At 35.2% G+C, this 19,227-nt stretch overlaps 1 protein-coding gene across 4 annotated transcripts in view; it reads right to left on the bottom strand.

Moving 5' to 3' along the window:
• The window catches only part of EYA4 (EYA transcriptional coactivator and phosphatase 4), a 112,767-nt gene extending 94,168 nt beyond the window's left edge, over positions 1-18,599 (bottom strand). For 3 of the 4 annotated variants that reach the window (XM_081346354.1, XM_081346356.1, XM_081346357.1), the window contains exons 1-2: positions 18,503-18,599; positions 6,469-6,557 (exon numbers count right to left, since the gene is read on the bottom strand). In XM_081346354.1, the coding sequence (XP_081202480.1) occupies positions 6,469-6,501 (33 nt within the window). In that variant the 5' untranslated portion in view covers positions 6,502-6,557; positions 18,503-18,599. Of the gene's footprint in view, positions 1-6,468; positions 6,558-17,886; positions 18,333-18,502 lie in introns of those variants that run through there. The other variant, XM_081346355.1, reaches the window with a different exon arrangement.
• Positions 18,600-19,227: the final 628 nt, after the last annotated feature.

Raw genomic sequence — 19,227 nt, 5'->3', positions numbered from 1 at the left:
ATGAGCTACTTTTGATAAAAGGAGAACTACTGTTGTAACCATTGTCTGGGGACATTTCTTAAAAGGAAATACAAACCAAACAAATTATCCTATTCTATCTTGTCCTATCAAATCCTAGCAACATGTACTACAAGTATAAAATCATTTTTAATTTGTCATGTAGTTAACAAATTCTTTACAGCATAATTCTATTTTCTACCTACAATTAAACTGCACTAAGTTAAAAAAACATGCACAAATCCGGTGTTTAAGGGATTACAATCTTAATCAATATTTTTATATTAAGATACAAGACACTCCACTTTGTCTTGAGAATTGTTCTATGAATTAAGTTTCTGTTCAAACACTGAGATACCCAATTAGGAATCCCAAGACACTTATATCTAAAATTAAACCTCCAACTTCAACCAGTAATCCTACATATTGTTTCCCTACTAATTTCCACAGTCCTCATCACATATATAGACTTCCTGTAAACCCACAAAAGAAAAAAATTAAAGAAAAGAAAAAATAATTAGCAAAAGGAAAAAGCTGTAGAAAAGAAGCAAAAACAATGGGGAAATGACTTTAATATTTTTATGGCTTTTCCAGAATAATTGATCTCATTAGAAGTCTCCAATTATATTATTACAAGAAACCAAAAAGAAATACAACTTCAACCATGCATTTTTTTAAAAAATAAATTCTTATGTTCATATTCAAGGCTATTTTTGTACCTTAGCTAAAATATGCTGTTGTAAAAAAAAACTAGGCAGTTTTTAAAAGAACACAATTAGGGATACTTTTAGATGGCAGATAATACAAAATTATTCCCAATTTTATTTAATTGATGTCCCACATTCCCTGAGGATAGCCCCACATTCTCTTAGAAAAAAGTGCTTACCGGTATTTCTTTCTAAATATTATTTTCATATTACTATTAAGCAGGGTGGATTTGATTTAAATCAAGTCAATTTAGTAAGAAGGCTTGATTTAAATCAACTCGATTTAAATCATAATTTTTAAAGAGCAACTGTCATTTCTGTCCTGCAGCGGCTCCTCTTTGGACCTGCTGTTGACTCACCAACAGACTCATTCACTTTAATGTTGGTGACACAACAACAAGGTGAGGGACATAGCAGGCAGCAGGTGAGTGGATGCCTGCTAACAGGCGCTGCCATGATGGATCCGAAATGCTCTTTAAATGTAAGGACTCATTCTTGCTGGTAAGGTAGTCAGGTTAGTAAAACAGAGATATCAGAACCTATTTTAGGTTAATAGGTTAATCAGACATAGTTGGGGAACTACTCAATTTTTTTATTTAATTAAAACACTTAGAGCAGATGCATTTCTCTTCAAACAATCATAGTTTGTAGTGTACATAGATTGGCAAAACATTGGGATAAAAGAATATTCCTGAACTTTGTTTTATGATTTATCTCATGGTTACTGTGAAATTGTGTGAATGCATCAATGCAGTGCATGTTATCTCAGCTTGCGGAACTTGGATTCATTGAATGAGTTTACCAAAAATGTAAATATTGCAGAATATACAGCCTCGTGCTACATAACTAAACTCCATTTCATGCTGAATAAACTAAATTATTAATGTATCTTAAATAGAAAACTATCTTTAGATAGATTTTTACTCCAAAAGCATTTTATTAAAATAAATTTGATAAAAATAAAAAAATTCCAATTTTAATAAAAAACATTTTTTTAATTTATTTTTTTAAAAAAAATCAATTATTATCCAACCTGCTATTAAGGTTCTGCTCACCCTTTTTAAAGATGTGTTGATAGTATTTACCTTTATGGCTTTTTTTATTTATTATTAATCACTTAAAATGTCACTTGATGTTTTAAAATTACAAATCCTTTTATTATTCATAATCTAATATGAATTATTCATAACACTCTTGGACCAGAAAGAAATGTCCCTTATCAAATGAAATGCCATGTCCACCAACCTTCTCCATTAAATTGCCATGATAACTAAGGCAGCCAGATCTACATTTGGCTGAAAAATAATGTGCATCCCAACTAGGTTCCTAAGATAAAAGTTATCACATTGGCCTATAGCAGCGGTCTCCAACCTTTCCGGCTTGGCAGACCAGCGGAGGCGGGGAGGGGGGGGCGGCAAGAGGGGATAGTTTTGTGCACAAGAATAATTCAAAGCATTCTTACAATACAGTAGTTGTTTCTTCAAAGGAATGCATGAAAAGCTTACAAATTTCACCATCGTTTACAATCATGTATTAAATAATTACATACTGCACATGCATACATACATACTTTTCAGAGCGAAATGGATTTTTTTCTGCATTTCCCTGAAAACAGGAACACTAATTCTTCATGACATAGCTAAAGAGTTTATTACAGATTTAATTTTTAAGGGTATAATTCCAGGACATATTTCTAGAGAACTGAACAACCATGAAATTAATATGTTTTGTACTAGAGGGCTGAATGAGATAGTACAGCAGAAGAGGTGCCTGAAAGGTCTCACCTTGTGTTTTGCTTTGTTAGTTAATACTAAAAACCAAGGAATTGGAAGAAATACCATGAGAGATTTTTATTCCATTATTTAAACTTTGTCACTGGGGAAAACTTTTGTCTTCCTGCTTCTATTCATGAATCTGTTTCCTGGTAATCTTTATTAAAGATTTCAAGCTAAATTCCTAATGTATCAAATTGAAAAGACTTTTACTGTGTTTCCCGGAAAGTAAGACCCGGTCTTACTTTCTTTTGGGCTCTGAAGTAAGCACGAGGATTTACTTTCGGGGACGGTTTACTTTTTCACGGTACCAGTAGGCCGTGAGTGCATGGGGATGGGGCGGGGCCTGTGCATGGGGTGGAGAAGCAATGAGGCAGCAAGAGCATGGTGGCAGACCAGGTACAGTACCAGTGCGGGTGGGGTGCATGCCCTTCCCGTGCCAGGCTAGCCCCTGCAGCGGCTATGCTGAACAGCAGACAGGCCAACCAAAGCGGCAGGTGGTGTGCTGGAGGCTCGGGAAGGGAGGGTGGTGAAGTGGGCGGGTGTCCTGACATCAGCACCCATGCCGGCTGCCCCTTCCTGTGGAACTGGAGAGCTTGCCACACTACCGCCCAGATGCCCTCACTTACCTTGCCGGTAGTACTGCCACAGCCAGGCCTCCCACAGAGTTGCCATTACTCGCGGCACGACAATGCGTGGCGCTTCACGCCATTGCCTTTGCAGAAGGCAGAACACCACATGGTGCTTCGGGCCAGCCTGAAGTATCATGTGACATCCTGCCACAAGCCACAGGTGTGGGACGCCTAGCTGTGGCAGCCCTACCAGTAAGGTAAGGGGTTGCAGGGCGCATGGGGCAGCTTCACTCCCCCCTATCCCTGTCCTCTCCCCAAAGTAGGGCTTACTTTCAGGGGGGCTTATATTAGGCCTACCCCCAAAAATCAAGCTGGGGCTTACTTTCTGGGGGGGTTACTTTTGGGGAAACACAGTAGTAACAATACTATGAAATTCTTTCTAGATGTTAAAGATATGCTGAGTAATCATTCTTTCATCTACAGAAGAATGTACAAATAAAACAAATGTACATGTATGATACTAATGTTCTGACCTATATTACATGTATGATACTAATGTTCTGACCAATATTATTGTCAAATTAAGTAAATTGTAATTATATATTATCATGAACATATTATTTGCAATTACTGAATCTATTGTTTGAGATAAAAATGAGCTGCAATTAGGATTGTAAGTCATGGCAGTTGTTAAGCAGGTCACCTTGTAATTGTACACAATTTTACAACATTTTTGCGGACACGGTGATCATTAAGTGAAGCTGTTTTTACCAATGGGCATTTTTTGCTGGAAATTGGAAGTAAATGCTGGAAATTGGCAAAACAAAATAATATTGAAAATCATGGCCATGTGACTGCAGGACAATGCAGCTGGCTGCAAATGTGAGGCAGATGCCACTTGTCCAAAATGTGTTCATGTGACAGAACCTGGAGTTCTTCAATCATGAAGAGTCTACCAGCATGGATATCAGATAGGTGGGACGTGACATTAGAATGGATGACTGGTATATGGCCCAAGAGTGGACTGGAGTCCAGGAAGAGACTTTGAGGTCGACCACACAAATGCTACAAAGATGCTGTGGAAGAAACCTATATGCCGCTATGACATCCAACTAAGAAAACTAGAAGCTGCAGCTTCTGAGAGAAGCCACTGGCGAGCCCTGTGCTATGAAACCTCCACCAGCTTTAAAGAGAGGAACAGTCAAAAACTAATAGAAAACCATGAGTGGTGTCACAGGATAACATCCTCAGTTACTACCACAATGGACTTCCAATGCTCCAACTGTGCTAGGTTCTGCATTTCTAGATAGGAACTGTACAGCCACCTCTATGTTCACAGATACAATGATGACACTGCATAACAGTGTGTCTTCTTTGAACCTGAAGGACTATCATGTATATGCTGCACCTAGTCCAGGGGTAGGCAACCTCGGCTCTTTTATGACTCATGGACTTCAACTCCCAGAATTCCTGAGTCAGCTATGCTGACTCAGGAATTCTGGGAGTTGAAGTCCATGAGTCATAAAAGAGCCGAGGTTGCCTACCCCTGACCTAGTCCTTAAATTTGGCTACTACAGATTTTTGCAGTTTCTCCAAATCTGCATTGAATGAGATTGTTCATAGCATGGATTAATTTATTAGTGAATATACTGAAAAAATTGAAAAATAAAACCGCTGCTTTTAACTTTCTAATGATTGCTGAACCTTGAACAATAGTTTTGCCTTCAATAAACACATGCACATTTTAAGTGAAGGGCTGCTTTTCTCCTACCATCTCACCATTTTTTAAAGAAAATGTGTGGTTGTTTCCTATGGGGGTTGGATTATATAGCCTAAATCAGCTTTTGATTGGGGTGGGGGGTGGGCCTGAGCATTTACTAAAGTGTATCAATCCTAGAAGCTGAACATTCTTATTCTAAGGTTTTTCTTTAAAAAAAATTGTAAAAGAAAATACAAAAGCTATATTTTACCACAATTTAATCAGCATTATTTTCTGGGAGAGATCAAAGGATTGCAGGAAGGAAGGAAAGAGCTTTCATGGAGCCTATGAGCTGCCCATTTTGTCAGACTACAATTCAGAATTTCACTTGGAACATACCCAAAGACTTGTATATAGATATTGCACATCATGTATCCTCCCTAAACCTATCCATTAAATCCATTAAGTTGGTTATTATATCTTACTATTATTAAACTGCATAGTCTTTTAAAGCTTGATAATGAATGCTAATTATTAATTCTGAGATATATTTAGCTGAATAATTATTTCCATAACAGAACTAAAGAATATTTAATTCAAAACCAAAAGCACCTCCAAAATAAAGACATGGATATGAGGATATCCTGTATTACATTCAAGCAGTCCAACGTCTGGTTAAATATATTATTGTAGTAGTGGTGGTGGTGGTAGTAGTAGTAGTAGTTGTAGTAATAGGAGGAGGAGGAAAAAGAGAAGTATTGTATTGGGACAGGAATACAGTCAGCAAATATAGCAATAATATAAAAGCTTTGTGCATGTTGTTATAATGTGCTGGTAGTCCTCAACTTATGACCACCATTGAGGCTAAAATTTCCATTGCTAGGCAAGGCAGTTGTTAAATTATTTTTGATCCATTTTATGACCTTTTTTCCAAAGCTGTTAAGCAAATCATTGCAGTTATTAAATGAATCATGTGATCTTTCAATGAATCTGGCTTCCTCCAATGATTCTGCTTGTCAAAAACCAGCTGGGAAGGTTACAAATGATTACATGACCGTGGCACAATGCAACTGTCAGAAAGACATGCCAGTTGCCACTTGCACGAATTATGATCACATGACCACAGGGATGCTGCAATGATCGTAAGTGTAATAAATGGTCATATGAGGACCCAGATTGTTGGGGGCAATTAAGCTGACTTTGTAATAATGCCGCTTAGGGGGTGTGTGAAAGCCCTAATAAGCAGGCATATACATAGAATGAAGGCTACTGCTAAGCTTGTAAGCCGCCCTGAGTCTTCGGAGAAGGGCGGGATATAAATGGAATTAAAATAAAAAAAATAAATATGTCATGTTTTTCAGTGCCATTGTAACTTCAAATGGTTACTAAACAAATGGCTGTAAGTCAAGGACTAACTATAGTATGGAGTATAATCTATGTATGTTATAAAAACACAAATGCCCACAGAAATACATATTCTTATATACAGCTGAAAAATTAAGTATATAGATGTTACTCTGCTATTAAAATTGCATCTGTCAGTGGTACAATTCTGTACCTCTCTCCCTCTGTTCTGTAAGGCAATGGGACCTTCCATGGAGAGACACAGAGGAGTGGAAAGGAAAATGAAAAATCCTGCTGTTTGAGCAAGTTTCTCACATAATGTTGGGCCTATCCCATTAAAAACAAATGTGTGACAATTTAACCAAATATTTACTTACTGACTGTTCATTTAAATCCTGAGAATCTTCCATGGAGGTTACTCACTTTTCTTCCACAAAGAGAAGCAATTGAGAAGTAACTGGATGTCCTAATTTTAAAAACAACAAGACAAAGTATTACTTGGTTTATATAGTTATAATACATACGTATAATACATTGAAAATGGAACAGACATCAATAGAAGGTTCACATTTTACTATCAACATTTTTTTCACTTTCAGCCATATCTGCCTTCAAATCATTGTTTCTTGATGGAAACAGAAAACTGTATGAAAATTTTCAGAATTTATCTGCATTTACAATTTTTGATGGCAACTCCATGTGAAATGTAAATCAAATTCCAGTTCTCGTATGCAAATGAAAGTCTTTGATAGAAAAATCATTCTAGAATCAATCAGCAAAAACATTAGATAGGAATCAGAACTAAATAAGTTTAAGATATGATGAATCCCTATCCGAGCTTAGAAAAGGTTATAGAAATGTCCAATATAACATTTTAAATTTGTGATCCAGACCTTAGAAATGTAAGTTAACTGTTCCATTTAAAAGAATTACTTGGATTGCTTATGTTCATATCTAAAAAGGAAGACAATCTATTTTAATAGCCAATTCATGAAAGCAAGATGAGAATGACACTCCAGTTAATTAGAATATAACTTCATGCTATATGGCAAGTCGCAGATTCCCTCTTTCCTATGATAACTTGCTTAAGTAGTACCTTTTATTACAACAAGGAATAATTCCTCATAAAATTATTTTTAAGTTCATACATAAAAATTTAGTCTCTTAAGAGATGGTGTTATTGTTGATCTATTTGTATACTGCTTTATTTCAAAATGACTCCATGCAGTTTATAATAAATTTAACATATTCAAAAACAATTACACGAACCTATCAAAATTGAAATAACTGATATTTTCATGATGGCATGAGGCATAATTAAACTTGACCATAGGACCTCTGAAAAAGTATGGTTTTTACTGCCTTTATGAAGGATAGGCTACTCCAAAGGATTTTAAAACCCAGGGAAAGTCATGATAACATGGTTACAAGTTGCATCTGTTTTCATGAAACACGCCTAAAAGTGTACTATAGCGTTAGTCAACAGACTAGCATTTTAAACTGGCTGAAGTTTCAATACTGCATAGAAAGCATTAAAATAGGCCAAATGATAGTCAGACTTGAGAGGTTCAGAATTACGTACAATTGACACAGAGGGCATAGTTATGCAAACACAGTCATGAATACTGACAAAAATTGGAAATTTAAATAGAAAGGTTCTTGTATATTTAAATAGTTTATTATTATCAGTGTATTCATGTCATTTAAGTCTAAAACTGGAAAAGTACATATTAAATTGCGTGGCACCCTTTTTCACCCCTTCAGGTAAGCAGCCTTACCATCAAAAACTAGATTAGTCCCATTCTTTGAAATCACTTGAGCCGGACAGATTGAAGCTGCTATAAGCTAATGAGTCCAAGTCAAATCCTAACCAAGTAAATAATTATAATCAAAGCGACCAACTAGAATTTACATCTTATAACCAGTGTGAATAAAATAGCTTTAAATAATTATCCCTAAAATGAAATTAAAATTAAAACATGCTTTATCTATTAAGCATCAAAAGCTGAAATGCCACACCACACATAGATTTTTTGCTCTCAGAAAACGGCAACAAAGCAGTTGGATCATCTGAACAAAACAGAAATGGCAATTATTTCTCTAGCACAGGGCTTTTCAACCTTTTCACCCATTGTACCACTTTTAGGATATGGCAACATCTGAGTACCACCAGTCGCCTACCAAGGTGTCAAAAACGTGATGACCAAAAAAAAAAAAGTAAAAAAGTGATGAAGTACAGGTAGTCTTTGACTTACAACAGTTCGCTTAGTGACTGTTCAAAGTTACAATGGCCCTGAAAAAAGTGCCCCCCAAGCCACAGCCGAGCAAGACACCTGCCTGCCCGTCCGGCAGTGCTCTTCCTCCTGTTCAAGGTTCTCATTGTTGTGAGCATTTCTGTTGAGGATATGCAGCGGGGCTGGGGAGGGGGGGGGTTGGTTTTTATTCCCCCTCCCTCTGCTGGGTGGTTGCAGCAGGTTTTGGTCACTTCACATGACCCTGGGACATTGTAATTGTGAGATGGAATTTTATTGATGTGCAGAATTTCTAAGTGCCACCCAAGATTTTTTGGTATGGCACTTAGTGTCATATATTTCCCACACATTTCTGTGGAGCAATTAATGGTAGGTGCTTTGTCTCCATTTTTATAATAAAAGCTGATTAAGGTCGAGACCAAAATTAGTGATGGCAGGGCCAGATTGAAAGCAATTGTGGTTCGACATACCATCAAGTCAAAATTTAAAGCAGAACTTTGAAACTACTACAAAAATGATTACAAATGGAGGGACATCTGCAGGAAAAGAATAATAACAAAAAATCAAGATGGCAGCTTTAACTAAAGTCTTGCTCCTTTTTATATGCACCACACATTTAATACAAGTTTAAAAAAAAAGTCAGGGCTTTGGCTATGTGTTTATGGCCACTGTGATTTTTGACTGCCTGGAGGATCCCCTGCAATATATAGTAATATTTAGGACAGGTGGGAAACAAACTCCTTTTAGGATATGATATTATGACCAAAACCATTCAAGACCTCAAAAGGTAGAAAGGTAGCAATATTCTTTTATTACTGATACAACAAACTGGTTACAAGATGCATTTCATGTTAAAAAATACTAAAACAGAAGTTTGATAATTTTGCATCCATGTTGTAAATCAATGGTTTTTTAACTTTTAAAAAAATATTTTCAGGAGTTTAAGTCTATAGACAATTTAGTTAATTCCATCAGTAAATGTAATTTAAAGCTGAAATATCTTACGTTTAAAGAGTTTTTTTCAAAAAAAATCTGTTTCATGTTCCTGAAGATAACTTTCTGTATTAAGATATTTAATACACTTTTACAAAATTCTTTTTACAATATTCTAATTTTTATACCAGTTGTCAATATGTTCATAAGTAACAATTTATATTGTTAATTGACATATGGTATAAAAATGTATCAGAAAGTCTTTGAAAGTTTAAACCATATAATTGTACCATACCTAAGCTAAAGTATACATGACTCAAATACATTTACGGGCTTCCCTTGCTTACTGAAAGTCTCTTTTTTTAGTTTCCTTACGCACTTTTTATTTTATATGTGTGTTTCTATGTATTTGGGAATATATTCCCATTTTTAAAGGACACCATAAAGTTTATGAGCTTAACAATTGTTCCTATTATATTCACAGTATTTTCATCTTCTGATTCCCCAGTTTTCACTACCTTTCTTCTGTCCTCACTATTCAAGAGATAATTATTATTTAACAGGCAAAACCAGAAGTGAGGCTACTCATGATTTATGCTTTTATACCTTACCCTTAATCAATATGGGCACAACTACTCCAAGTAACAGCAGTAGAGTCATTATAAGGCCTGACTGCTAACCTTAGAATTGGGCTTGTCAATTTGAAAGGAACATCAGTCCAAAGAACAAACAAAGCAAGCAAAACGATCAGCAGGAAGAAATAGAGACAGCGATCAAGGAAAGGAAACATCATGAAGCCATTAACTTTTGTTGTTCAGACAATGGTGTAATCTTATTAAAGATTCTAAGATACAAAATATTCATAGTGTATAAACAACATGGCAACTAAAATTGCCAAGCATCAGAGATTAAAAAAGTGACAAATATCATTTTCTGAATTCTCTAGAGCAGGCATGTCAAACTTGCAATGTCATGTGACGTCGTTGCTGGCGCGGTTTCATGACGCATCCGGCCCACAGGCCGACAGTTTGACATGCCTGCTCTAGAGCTATAAAATAACAATTACAATTTGGAAGGTCAGAGAAAGGTCAGAGAAAGGCCAGAAAAAGTTCCAATACAGCCACATTTGGCAGTTTTATCTCAGCTTTCCAGGTAAATCTTCTAAAAAGTCTTGAAGCTAAAAACAGATTTCAACTGTATATTATTTTATTGCCTAATAGACATGTACAACATGTACCGGTATTTATTTTTTCTTGATAAGTTCTTTCTACAAATCTCTGATTTTCCATGATGACCAAGAATCTAGATTTTTTTCCCCTCTGGAAATAGTTTTGAGGTCACAGTAAAATAAATACTTATAATCCAGAGAGTTGTTCCGCTAACTCAGCAGTCCCCAACCTTTTTGGCACCAGGGACCAGTTTCATGGAAAACATTTTTTCCACAGACCAGGAGGGGGAGGATGGTTTCGTGCGCTACCTAGATCCTGCGCATGCACATATGAAGCTTCACTAGCTTGTGCAAACTGGTTCCTAACAGGCCACAGACCAGTACCACTTTGTGGCCCAGGGGTTGGGAATTCCTGCACTTATTTTACTCCAGATCAATAGAAGAATACTGTCAGAATGCTAAGATTAATAACAGTTTTGTGGCAAATGTAACTGATACATATGGGAGAGACAAGAATTTTTCTTTTGTTTAATCTGAGAGCAAATTTTGCCACAATAATTTAGAAACCAAGCAATAGTCATAATAAATAAATAACCTTATGGTAATATCTTCCACATAGAGGATTTCCACTCAATTAATTTGGGAGATCCTCACTGAAGACAGCCCAAGCACATGAGATGATGCACTGCTTCAGCGACTAAACACTGGATATAAAAGAATACTGTCAAAATGAGTATTAGTGCTCCTAATAGTTTGCATAATATGTGAAAATCATCCAAAATTAATGATAAATATATTGGGTTTTAATTAGTTAAAGGATGGTTATTTTAAAACTAACTGTGAGCCATTCCAAACTAACTCACCAAACTAACTTGCCACTTTCCTTACAATAACATTCATTTATGAGAACATGTTTAATTGTCCTACAGTTAAAAAAGAACAAGTCAAATGACAAAAACTTGAAATTTAACAATACACCATTTAAATTTAGCTATATTCATGTAAAACAGGGGTGTCAAACTCAATTTCATTGAGGGCCACATCAGCATTGCGGTTGCCCTCAAGGGGCCGGGTGGATATGGCCAGGGTGGGCGTGGCCTACTGGGTGGGCGTGGCTATAGTGTGTATGGCCTACTGGGTGGGCGTGGCTATAGTGCATATGGCCTACTGGGTGGGCATGGCCAGCTCTACAACGTTCGCATGAAGGGTGCCTATGGGGGCCTGGGACAGATCTGAGGGTCTCTGGCAGAAGGAGGGTCTCTGGGTCAGGGCCAAGGCAGTGGGGGCCGTTCCTTCACTGTTTCCAGGATGGCTTCGCGGGCCACATGAAACCACTTTGTGGGCCGGATCCAGCCCCCGGGCCTTGTGTTTGACATGTCTGATGTAAAATGATCCAATATACCCCAATAAATCATGAACAAAGATCTGCACGCAATTTATGTACATTACTGTTAGCAGTAGTATTATCAATTCATGTAAATTAATAAGCATGTGTAGTATACAATTTTCTGATGTTACTTGCTCAATAAAGTTATAAATATATAATGATTATGCCATATGTAACTTCTATATATAGTTGCTATTTTTCTAATGTAGGATATATCCCAATCTTATTTTTACATTCTCTAACTCATGGATAGTACAGTACATTATGAATGTGTAAACACACACTTATTCATAATTTACTGTACACACACACGCAAGCACTTTACGATCTACTTCCTCAAATGTTCTCATACTTCATCACATGTTCATGTTACTATACTGTAAATTAAAAACAATTCTACTTTAATATGGGAGTAATGAAATTCTATCTTTGCAACTGACATAAAAGTTAATATCTGATCCTGAAGTCACGGGATTGTATAGACTTTCAAATAAGTATGTTTGTACCTACTGATTAGAACATTGTGTTTGTGTGCATGTGTGTATATGTATATGTATGTGTATGTATGTATATATATATGTGTGTGTGTGTATATATATATATATATATACACACACAGAGTTTTTAAAATACTGCATATACATCTATGTGTGTATACAAACATACACACAGAGGAAATTTTACTTTCTTTATTGAACTTTTATATATTTAACATTTTAAAATAGCTTCCAACACTTTTATCATGTACCAGATAGTCTGCAAATCTGAGCTGATCACTAAATATCTCCAGGCAAAAAGAGTTCAAATCAATACATTATTATTTTCTCTATTTACATATAGCTTTCTCATTCATTTCTTCTTCCATATCAGACTTGCTCCATATATAGAAAACTATCTTCATATGAAACTTCATATACTGCCACATACAAAATATGAAGTGTATTGTATCTAGCTGGATTAATATACACGTTTGGTTAAGCATGAGAAAATATAGATGTAAGTAAGCCATTACAAACTGCAAAATGTCTTGGGTCCAAATTTACAATATTTGAACACACTTAAGCATTTTATTTTACGTGAATTATTTTTTTCTTGAAGGTATTAGTAGAATCACGATAGGACACAATAATCAGAATTTTATGTTTTTCTATTTTCACCAAGGAATAACAAAAAAGAAGCATTTCTTAACTGCATATAGTATGCAATCTTTCAACAATACTACTTTTCCATTTTCTTCTCACTCTAATAGGTCATTAGTTGTATACATTTCTACTCAGAAGGAAGTCACATTAAGGTAAATAGAATTTACTCTCAGGTGAATTTCATTTATGTCTCAAAAAGTAAATTTCAAAGCAGATTTGTTCAGAGTCACATTAACAATATATAAAAAAAACCTTATCTATCCAAACAGATGAAAACCTCTAATACAGAACACTGAAATAGAAAAAAAGTAAATTAAGGCAGCTGGCCTGGGCATACAACCTTTGAAACATCTGTGCTTGTCCTCATGATATATTTATCAAATTATACAAGTCTCTGAAAAGCTGGTGTTTATATCCACTCTTACTGGTTTGTAAATCTATTTTGTAAAGAAACTACATTATCCAAAATACTCAAAATTATGAAAATATTTCTTTTTAAGAATTCTGCTGTGGTTTTATTTATATTTATATAAGTTTATATTTATGCAAATGCACACAACTATGTGAAATTCCTCTTAGAATGGTAGAAAGGAAAACATTTAACTTACTTAAAGAGATGATTTGCATTGAAATACAGTTTGTGGTACACTGACATTGTTCATTGTTTTGTTTTATTTTACTGGCCTTTATCTTATGCAAAACATTTAAAACTTATGCCTCAAGCAAAAGTAAAAGAAAAAAGTTGGACTTGATTCTTGATGACTTTATAGGTATGCTCATACAGCTTTCTTGACAACAAAATATCTTTCTTGTTGCCTACAAGCTTTAAACTATCAAATTCAAGGTATATTTGATTGTATACACACAAGCAACTTGCTGGGTTAAATTCTCAAAAGGATCTGTCTTCTAATGGTAAATTTAAGTAAATGGAATTGGTATAACTTATAACTAGAGTTCAACAAAATTATTTAAACAAAATACAATAGTTACATTTGTAGATTCAGGATTCAATGAGTGATTTATCTAACCATTTTAAAACTTCCTGATTATCAGAAATTGCTTTAAAAAGTCTCTCAATTTCCAAAGTGAACTTTTGATATAGTTACCTGCTTATTATTTTTATTTTTTTCAAAATATTTCTCTCCCATAGCTTCTGCTTAGCCCACCAGATAGAACACAAAAGGCCCTGCATTAGGTTCCCTCCATTCAACAAGGTCATCTTGTTGGATCCAGAAGTTGTATTTTAATTGTGGCAGCACACGCCTTGTGGAATAGTATCTATCCAGAAATCCAGAGACGTAACCATGTTAGCTTTTCATAAGACTTTGAAGACCAGATGTTTGGTCTTCAAATTGGGTTTTTGTGTTTTAACCTTGGACATCATGGGTTAATATGGAGGCAATAGTTGTTCTAATCTAATCAGTGGTGGGATTCAAATATGTGAACAACTGGTTCTCCATGTGGATGCTGCTTCCAGAAGTCCATTCTGGGCCTGGGCAACAAAAAATTAGCTACTGATTCTGCCGAACTGGTGCAAGCTGGTTGAATCCCACCACTGGTTCTAATCACTGAACACCACCAGAGTCACTGTTGTGAGATAGGTGGCCATGTAAACTATTTAATTAAAAGAATACAAATCCTGGCTTCCAGAACTACTATTTTATTTGACTTCAGTTTATTTTCAGTTGAAGTGAAACTATATAAATGGTTTACACAGATAGCAAAGATAATGTAATAGACCGTATTGATATTATTTTTATAGGTATAAAACATACCACTATTCTAAACTTCCACAAACTATCAATCATGTATCTTCTATTATACTGAAATATTGTCTAACAATATAATGTGCAATTACTGTCACTTCAAAAGTAGTAGGTTAAAAAGCTTTATTATACATGTTACTTTTATATACTATTAACTAATGTTCCCTTTTGTTTATGAAGACTTCTTAAAAATGAATTTGTCTTAAGTAACTTAGTAAAGTGCTAAGAATAACTAAACAAGTTTTCACAATATGTTGAAACTAATGTTCTACTGGAAAATGAATATGCAAACACTATATAAGTAGCAAGAGTCAACTCTCTACTCGAATAAAATATCATAAGTACCATGTAGTCAAATAATAATTCAAAAGGTTCTAAATGTCTAAATATTGAAGTTAAATGGAAAATGATTATTGCATTTGGACCCCACTATTAGTCATGGTCCTATCTTGAGGGCCTATTTTGTCCCTTTAGCATTTTGATATGTGGGGCTGACTGGGGGGGGGGGAGAAAGAATTGCTGTTGCTTACTATTTCATAAAAAAATTATGAAGTGTAATTTCTTTCGACTGTCATATTTTTGAATTACAGAAATATCAAGCCCTGATTGATATTTCTGTACAGAAATACAGCTTGATTGGTTCAATAGGCCATGGTTAAGATACATAAAGGTTTAGGATTCAGGCATAAACTTGCATAATTTAAAATGCATGCAGAAGTATTTGATCTTGTCACTGATGTCCTGGAGCACAGAATTAAAAAAAAAAGTTATATCCAGTTTTTAAGAAAAATAAATACAACTATATGGTTAATATCCAGATTTATCATTAAATCATAATTTCATACAAAACAATGAGACTAAAGAATACTTTAAAAGAACTTATCATAAGAAAGTTTGAAGCATCAAAATAAGCTGTTATGAATATACTTTTAAGCTTAATAGTATTTTAATAATATGCAAAAGTTTCATTCAGCTAATACCCAGGTATTGAAAAGTATCCCTGGTAAGTTAAGTCAGTGATCAAATATTCACTGAGTAACTTCTGTTGCTAAACAAAGCAGTACTGTTAACTATCTGCTATCCAAAGCAACAAATACTTATAAATATTTATAATTGATACCTTTATTATTCCCAAGATATAGCCAGAATCCATGAAAGTGTTCATGCCTTTAGTGTACAATATAAAACATTATGCAGAGCTTATTATTACTAATAAACAGAGTATATCAGTAAATTATATAATATTATGCTTGACATCAAATTTCAAATCATACCTATTTGTCCTTGGATTATAAGCAGGTTTATACAATATTTGTACTAATTCATAATAAAATAATTAATGAAAATGTAAACATGTATTATGAAAATATGTAGATTTCAGATGTTTTTGTATAAAATGTTCAATTTGTCACAGGTTTGCAATGTGAGTTTGGGAAATCAGTTAAGATTTCATTGCAGAAAGAAGATGAATATGTTCCACATTGTAGATTATTTAAACAAAACTTAAGTGGAGGTAAAAATGATTTTGAAACAATCGCATTACAAAATATCAAGCGAAGATACATGTTTAACAGTTTCTTTACAGTGGAATCACTTTTCAAAGGAGATTAAAAGCATATAGTATTACATCAAGAAAATAAATTATTTCAGCTATTCTTTTTATTTGATTTTAAAACTGTACCTGCTTTGTTTAGCAATGGTTTTTAAAGAATAACTCTTCCATTTATTTCTTTAAGCAGCAACTGAAAATATTTACTACTAGGCAGTACCTAATTTTAGGTTTTAAGTGCTTTAACAGCTCTATGAAATATGATCAGCAGCTGCTATATAAAAGTATGCCGAATAAACTTCTCTTGTAAAAAAAAAGGCCCTCTAAGCAGTTTGGATATCTTCATTTTTAAAGGTTACACCAAGAACTTTATCAAAAGTCCAGTAAATACAATTATGTCCCAGGTGATATTACCTGAAAATCAGAAGGTAACTATCTAATAAACATTCACTTTAATATGTAGGTTTTCTCCTCTTCTGAAAATAAGCACATTAGATTTTGTCCATGGTAACTTGCAAAATAATTTGGTTCTGCTATCTTCAAATGAATACAATATTGTATAAAATAATTTATCTAAGGGGGGGGGGAGACTATTACTTATAGTTAAGTTTCTGTATGTCTTTCATTTCCATCAGTTGTATTAATAATACTGTGATGCTTTAATATTCACTTTTAAAAATTCTTTGATATCAGAACTCTCATATTTCTGCCTTTAAAAATAGAGCTTAAAAGTCTATTATATTAATAACATTGTATAATTATAGATTGTACAAATAATGAGTAAAATGATTACAAGATGAGCTAGAATTTTATCAGTCAATTTTCTTACCATCAAAACAGGTCCTACTACACAAAAAAACAAAATTATGCCTCATTAGAAAAAAGTATTATTGATTTAGTGCTAGTATTTATTTATTCATTCATTTAACTTCTATAGTATACTTCACTATAAAAATAGTCCACTACCAATAACTTTGTTATAAGCACATAGTTTATTTTACAATAAGGATACCTTAAAAACCACCGCCAGAAACAAAACAGTATATTGGTAATTGATGGGATACTGCTTAATAAAAATCTTAAACTAAACAAAATGCCAAGCATTTTTAAAACACATACTGGATGAAATTAAGAATTAAGCTAATTCTAACCATGCAGTATAAAAACAAGAATATATAAGTTTTATGTCAGGCTTTATTAACAATAATTTTCTGTCAGGTGGATAAAATCTCCAATTAATAATTGTCTTTGGAAAGTAAAAACTTTGTAGGCCAATGTCACTGCATAATGAAATAGTTGCAAGTAGAACAGCAAAATATAGTAATGGTAATAACAGATAAGATAGCTTGGCTATATTAAATTTATCACTATTAAGCTGCAGCATTTTCACAGAATGCTAAATTTGAGATGGTCCAGAATATACCATTTTGTCATAAAGCCACAAATTAATTAATGACCAAAGCCCATTGGCTGAACATAAAATAACTATTACTTCGAGGAGGACCAGCCACAAAAAAAGTCTTCCACGTGGTAGTATTTTAAGATCAAAACATAAGTCATTGATTGTATAATACTGTATTTCATTGCACCTCACTCACCTGATCTACAAAGTCAATTCCTCTGTTCCTCAGAATAAGTGTAAGAAGGGAATGAGTTCACTATGTATTTTCTAGCTGTAAGCTTAAATGTACTCATGAATGTTTCGGTTTATTAAAAAAATATATACACAAAAAATGCAAGTGGAGCAACTTACACCCCATTTTTCATTTCCTATGTTACTCGAACTCTCAAAACAAACTTCCTCATTAAGACCTGCACGCCTTATAAACACAAACTAACTTGTCCAGAGGAGGGGAAAAAATGTAAGACTGAAAAGTTCCAGGTTTTCAATGCAGTAAAAGCAACGCACGGTTTAGCTTCGACATTTATAGTCCAAGTTAGGGGAGAAAGAAAAACCCGACTGTTTCCCAAAAGAGTGGCCCAGAGTTTCTCCAACTGAAAATACAAGTAATTTACACACACACACACACACAAAAACAAAAACAAAACCCCACCACCCTCCGCCAGTTTGGGAGATTTTTTCCCCCCCACAATTTCTCCCGTCCCCCACCCCACCGACAGCGACGATCCCCTGCTGAAACGCCACTCCGTCCCAGCTTGAAGCAAGTCAGCCGAGCCCAGTCAAGAAATACAACGCTAGAAAAAACAAGCGACCTTTTGAAACGGAACACGAAAACCGAGGAGCAACAAGCCAGGGCATCAGAAGCGAGTCGTCTGATTTTTCTTTTTTCTTTTTCTTTCTTTCTTTCTTACCGGTATGTCACGTTTGTTATTCTAGCGACCCAAGCGACGGAGGCAAGAAACCCGAGATGGCACTTAAGAGGCGGCCGAACTGGGAATTCTCGCGCAAAAAGAGCCAGGCGAACTTTTCTCAAACGATGCGTTTCGTTCCGAAGGCCTGACTCTCCCCCAGGCGATTATTATCCCGGTCCTCTGAAGAAAAAAAAAAAAGAGGCTCCAGGGCGGCAACCGAGCGCCCCTCCACCTCACGTTGGCCCTCCCGGCCCCCCCGCCCCCAAAACAGAGCCGTCCTCTCGAGAAAACTTCGCGTGTTGTTGTTGTTTCCCCCTCGCGACCCAAACAACACGCGCGCCTTCTCCGCCCGGTGCCCGTGACGTGAGAAGGGGCGAAATGGACTTGGGAACCCCGCCGCTCTCGGTTCTGAACTGAGGCGCCGCCGGTCAAGCAGCTTTTCTGTTGCCGGTCGCCAACCTTTCCCGCGCGGTGCTTCTCTAATAAAAAAAAAAGGGAAGCGCGGTTTAAAGCCAAAGGACCAGAGACCCGTTTCCCTTATACCAGTTTTCGTCGCCGCAAAGGAAGAGGGTTGGGGAAGGTGGAGAGGGAAGGAAAGAGAAACGGAGGGAAAGGTAAGGAGAGAA

This window comes from Vipera berus (assembly GCF_964194415.1).
Source record: "Vipera berus genome assembly, chromosome: 1".
Classification (NCBI taxonomy): Eukaryota; Metazoa; Chordata; class Lepidosauria; order Squamata; family Viperidae; genus Vipera; species Vipera berus.
This window is presented reverse-complemented; position numbering and strand designations above follow the sequence as displayed.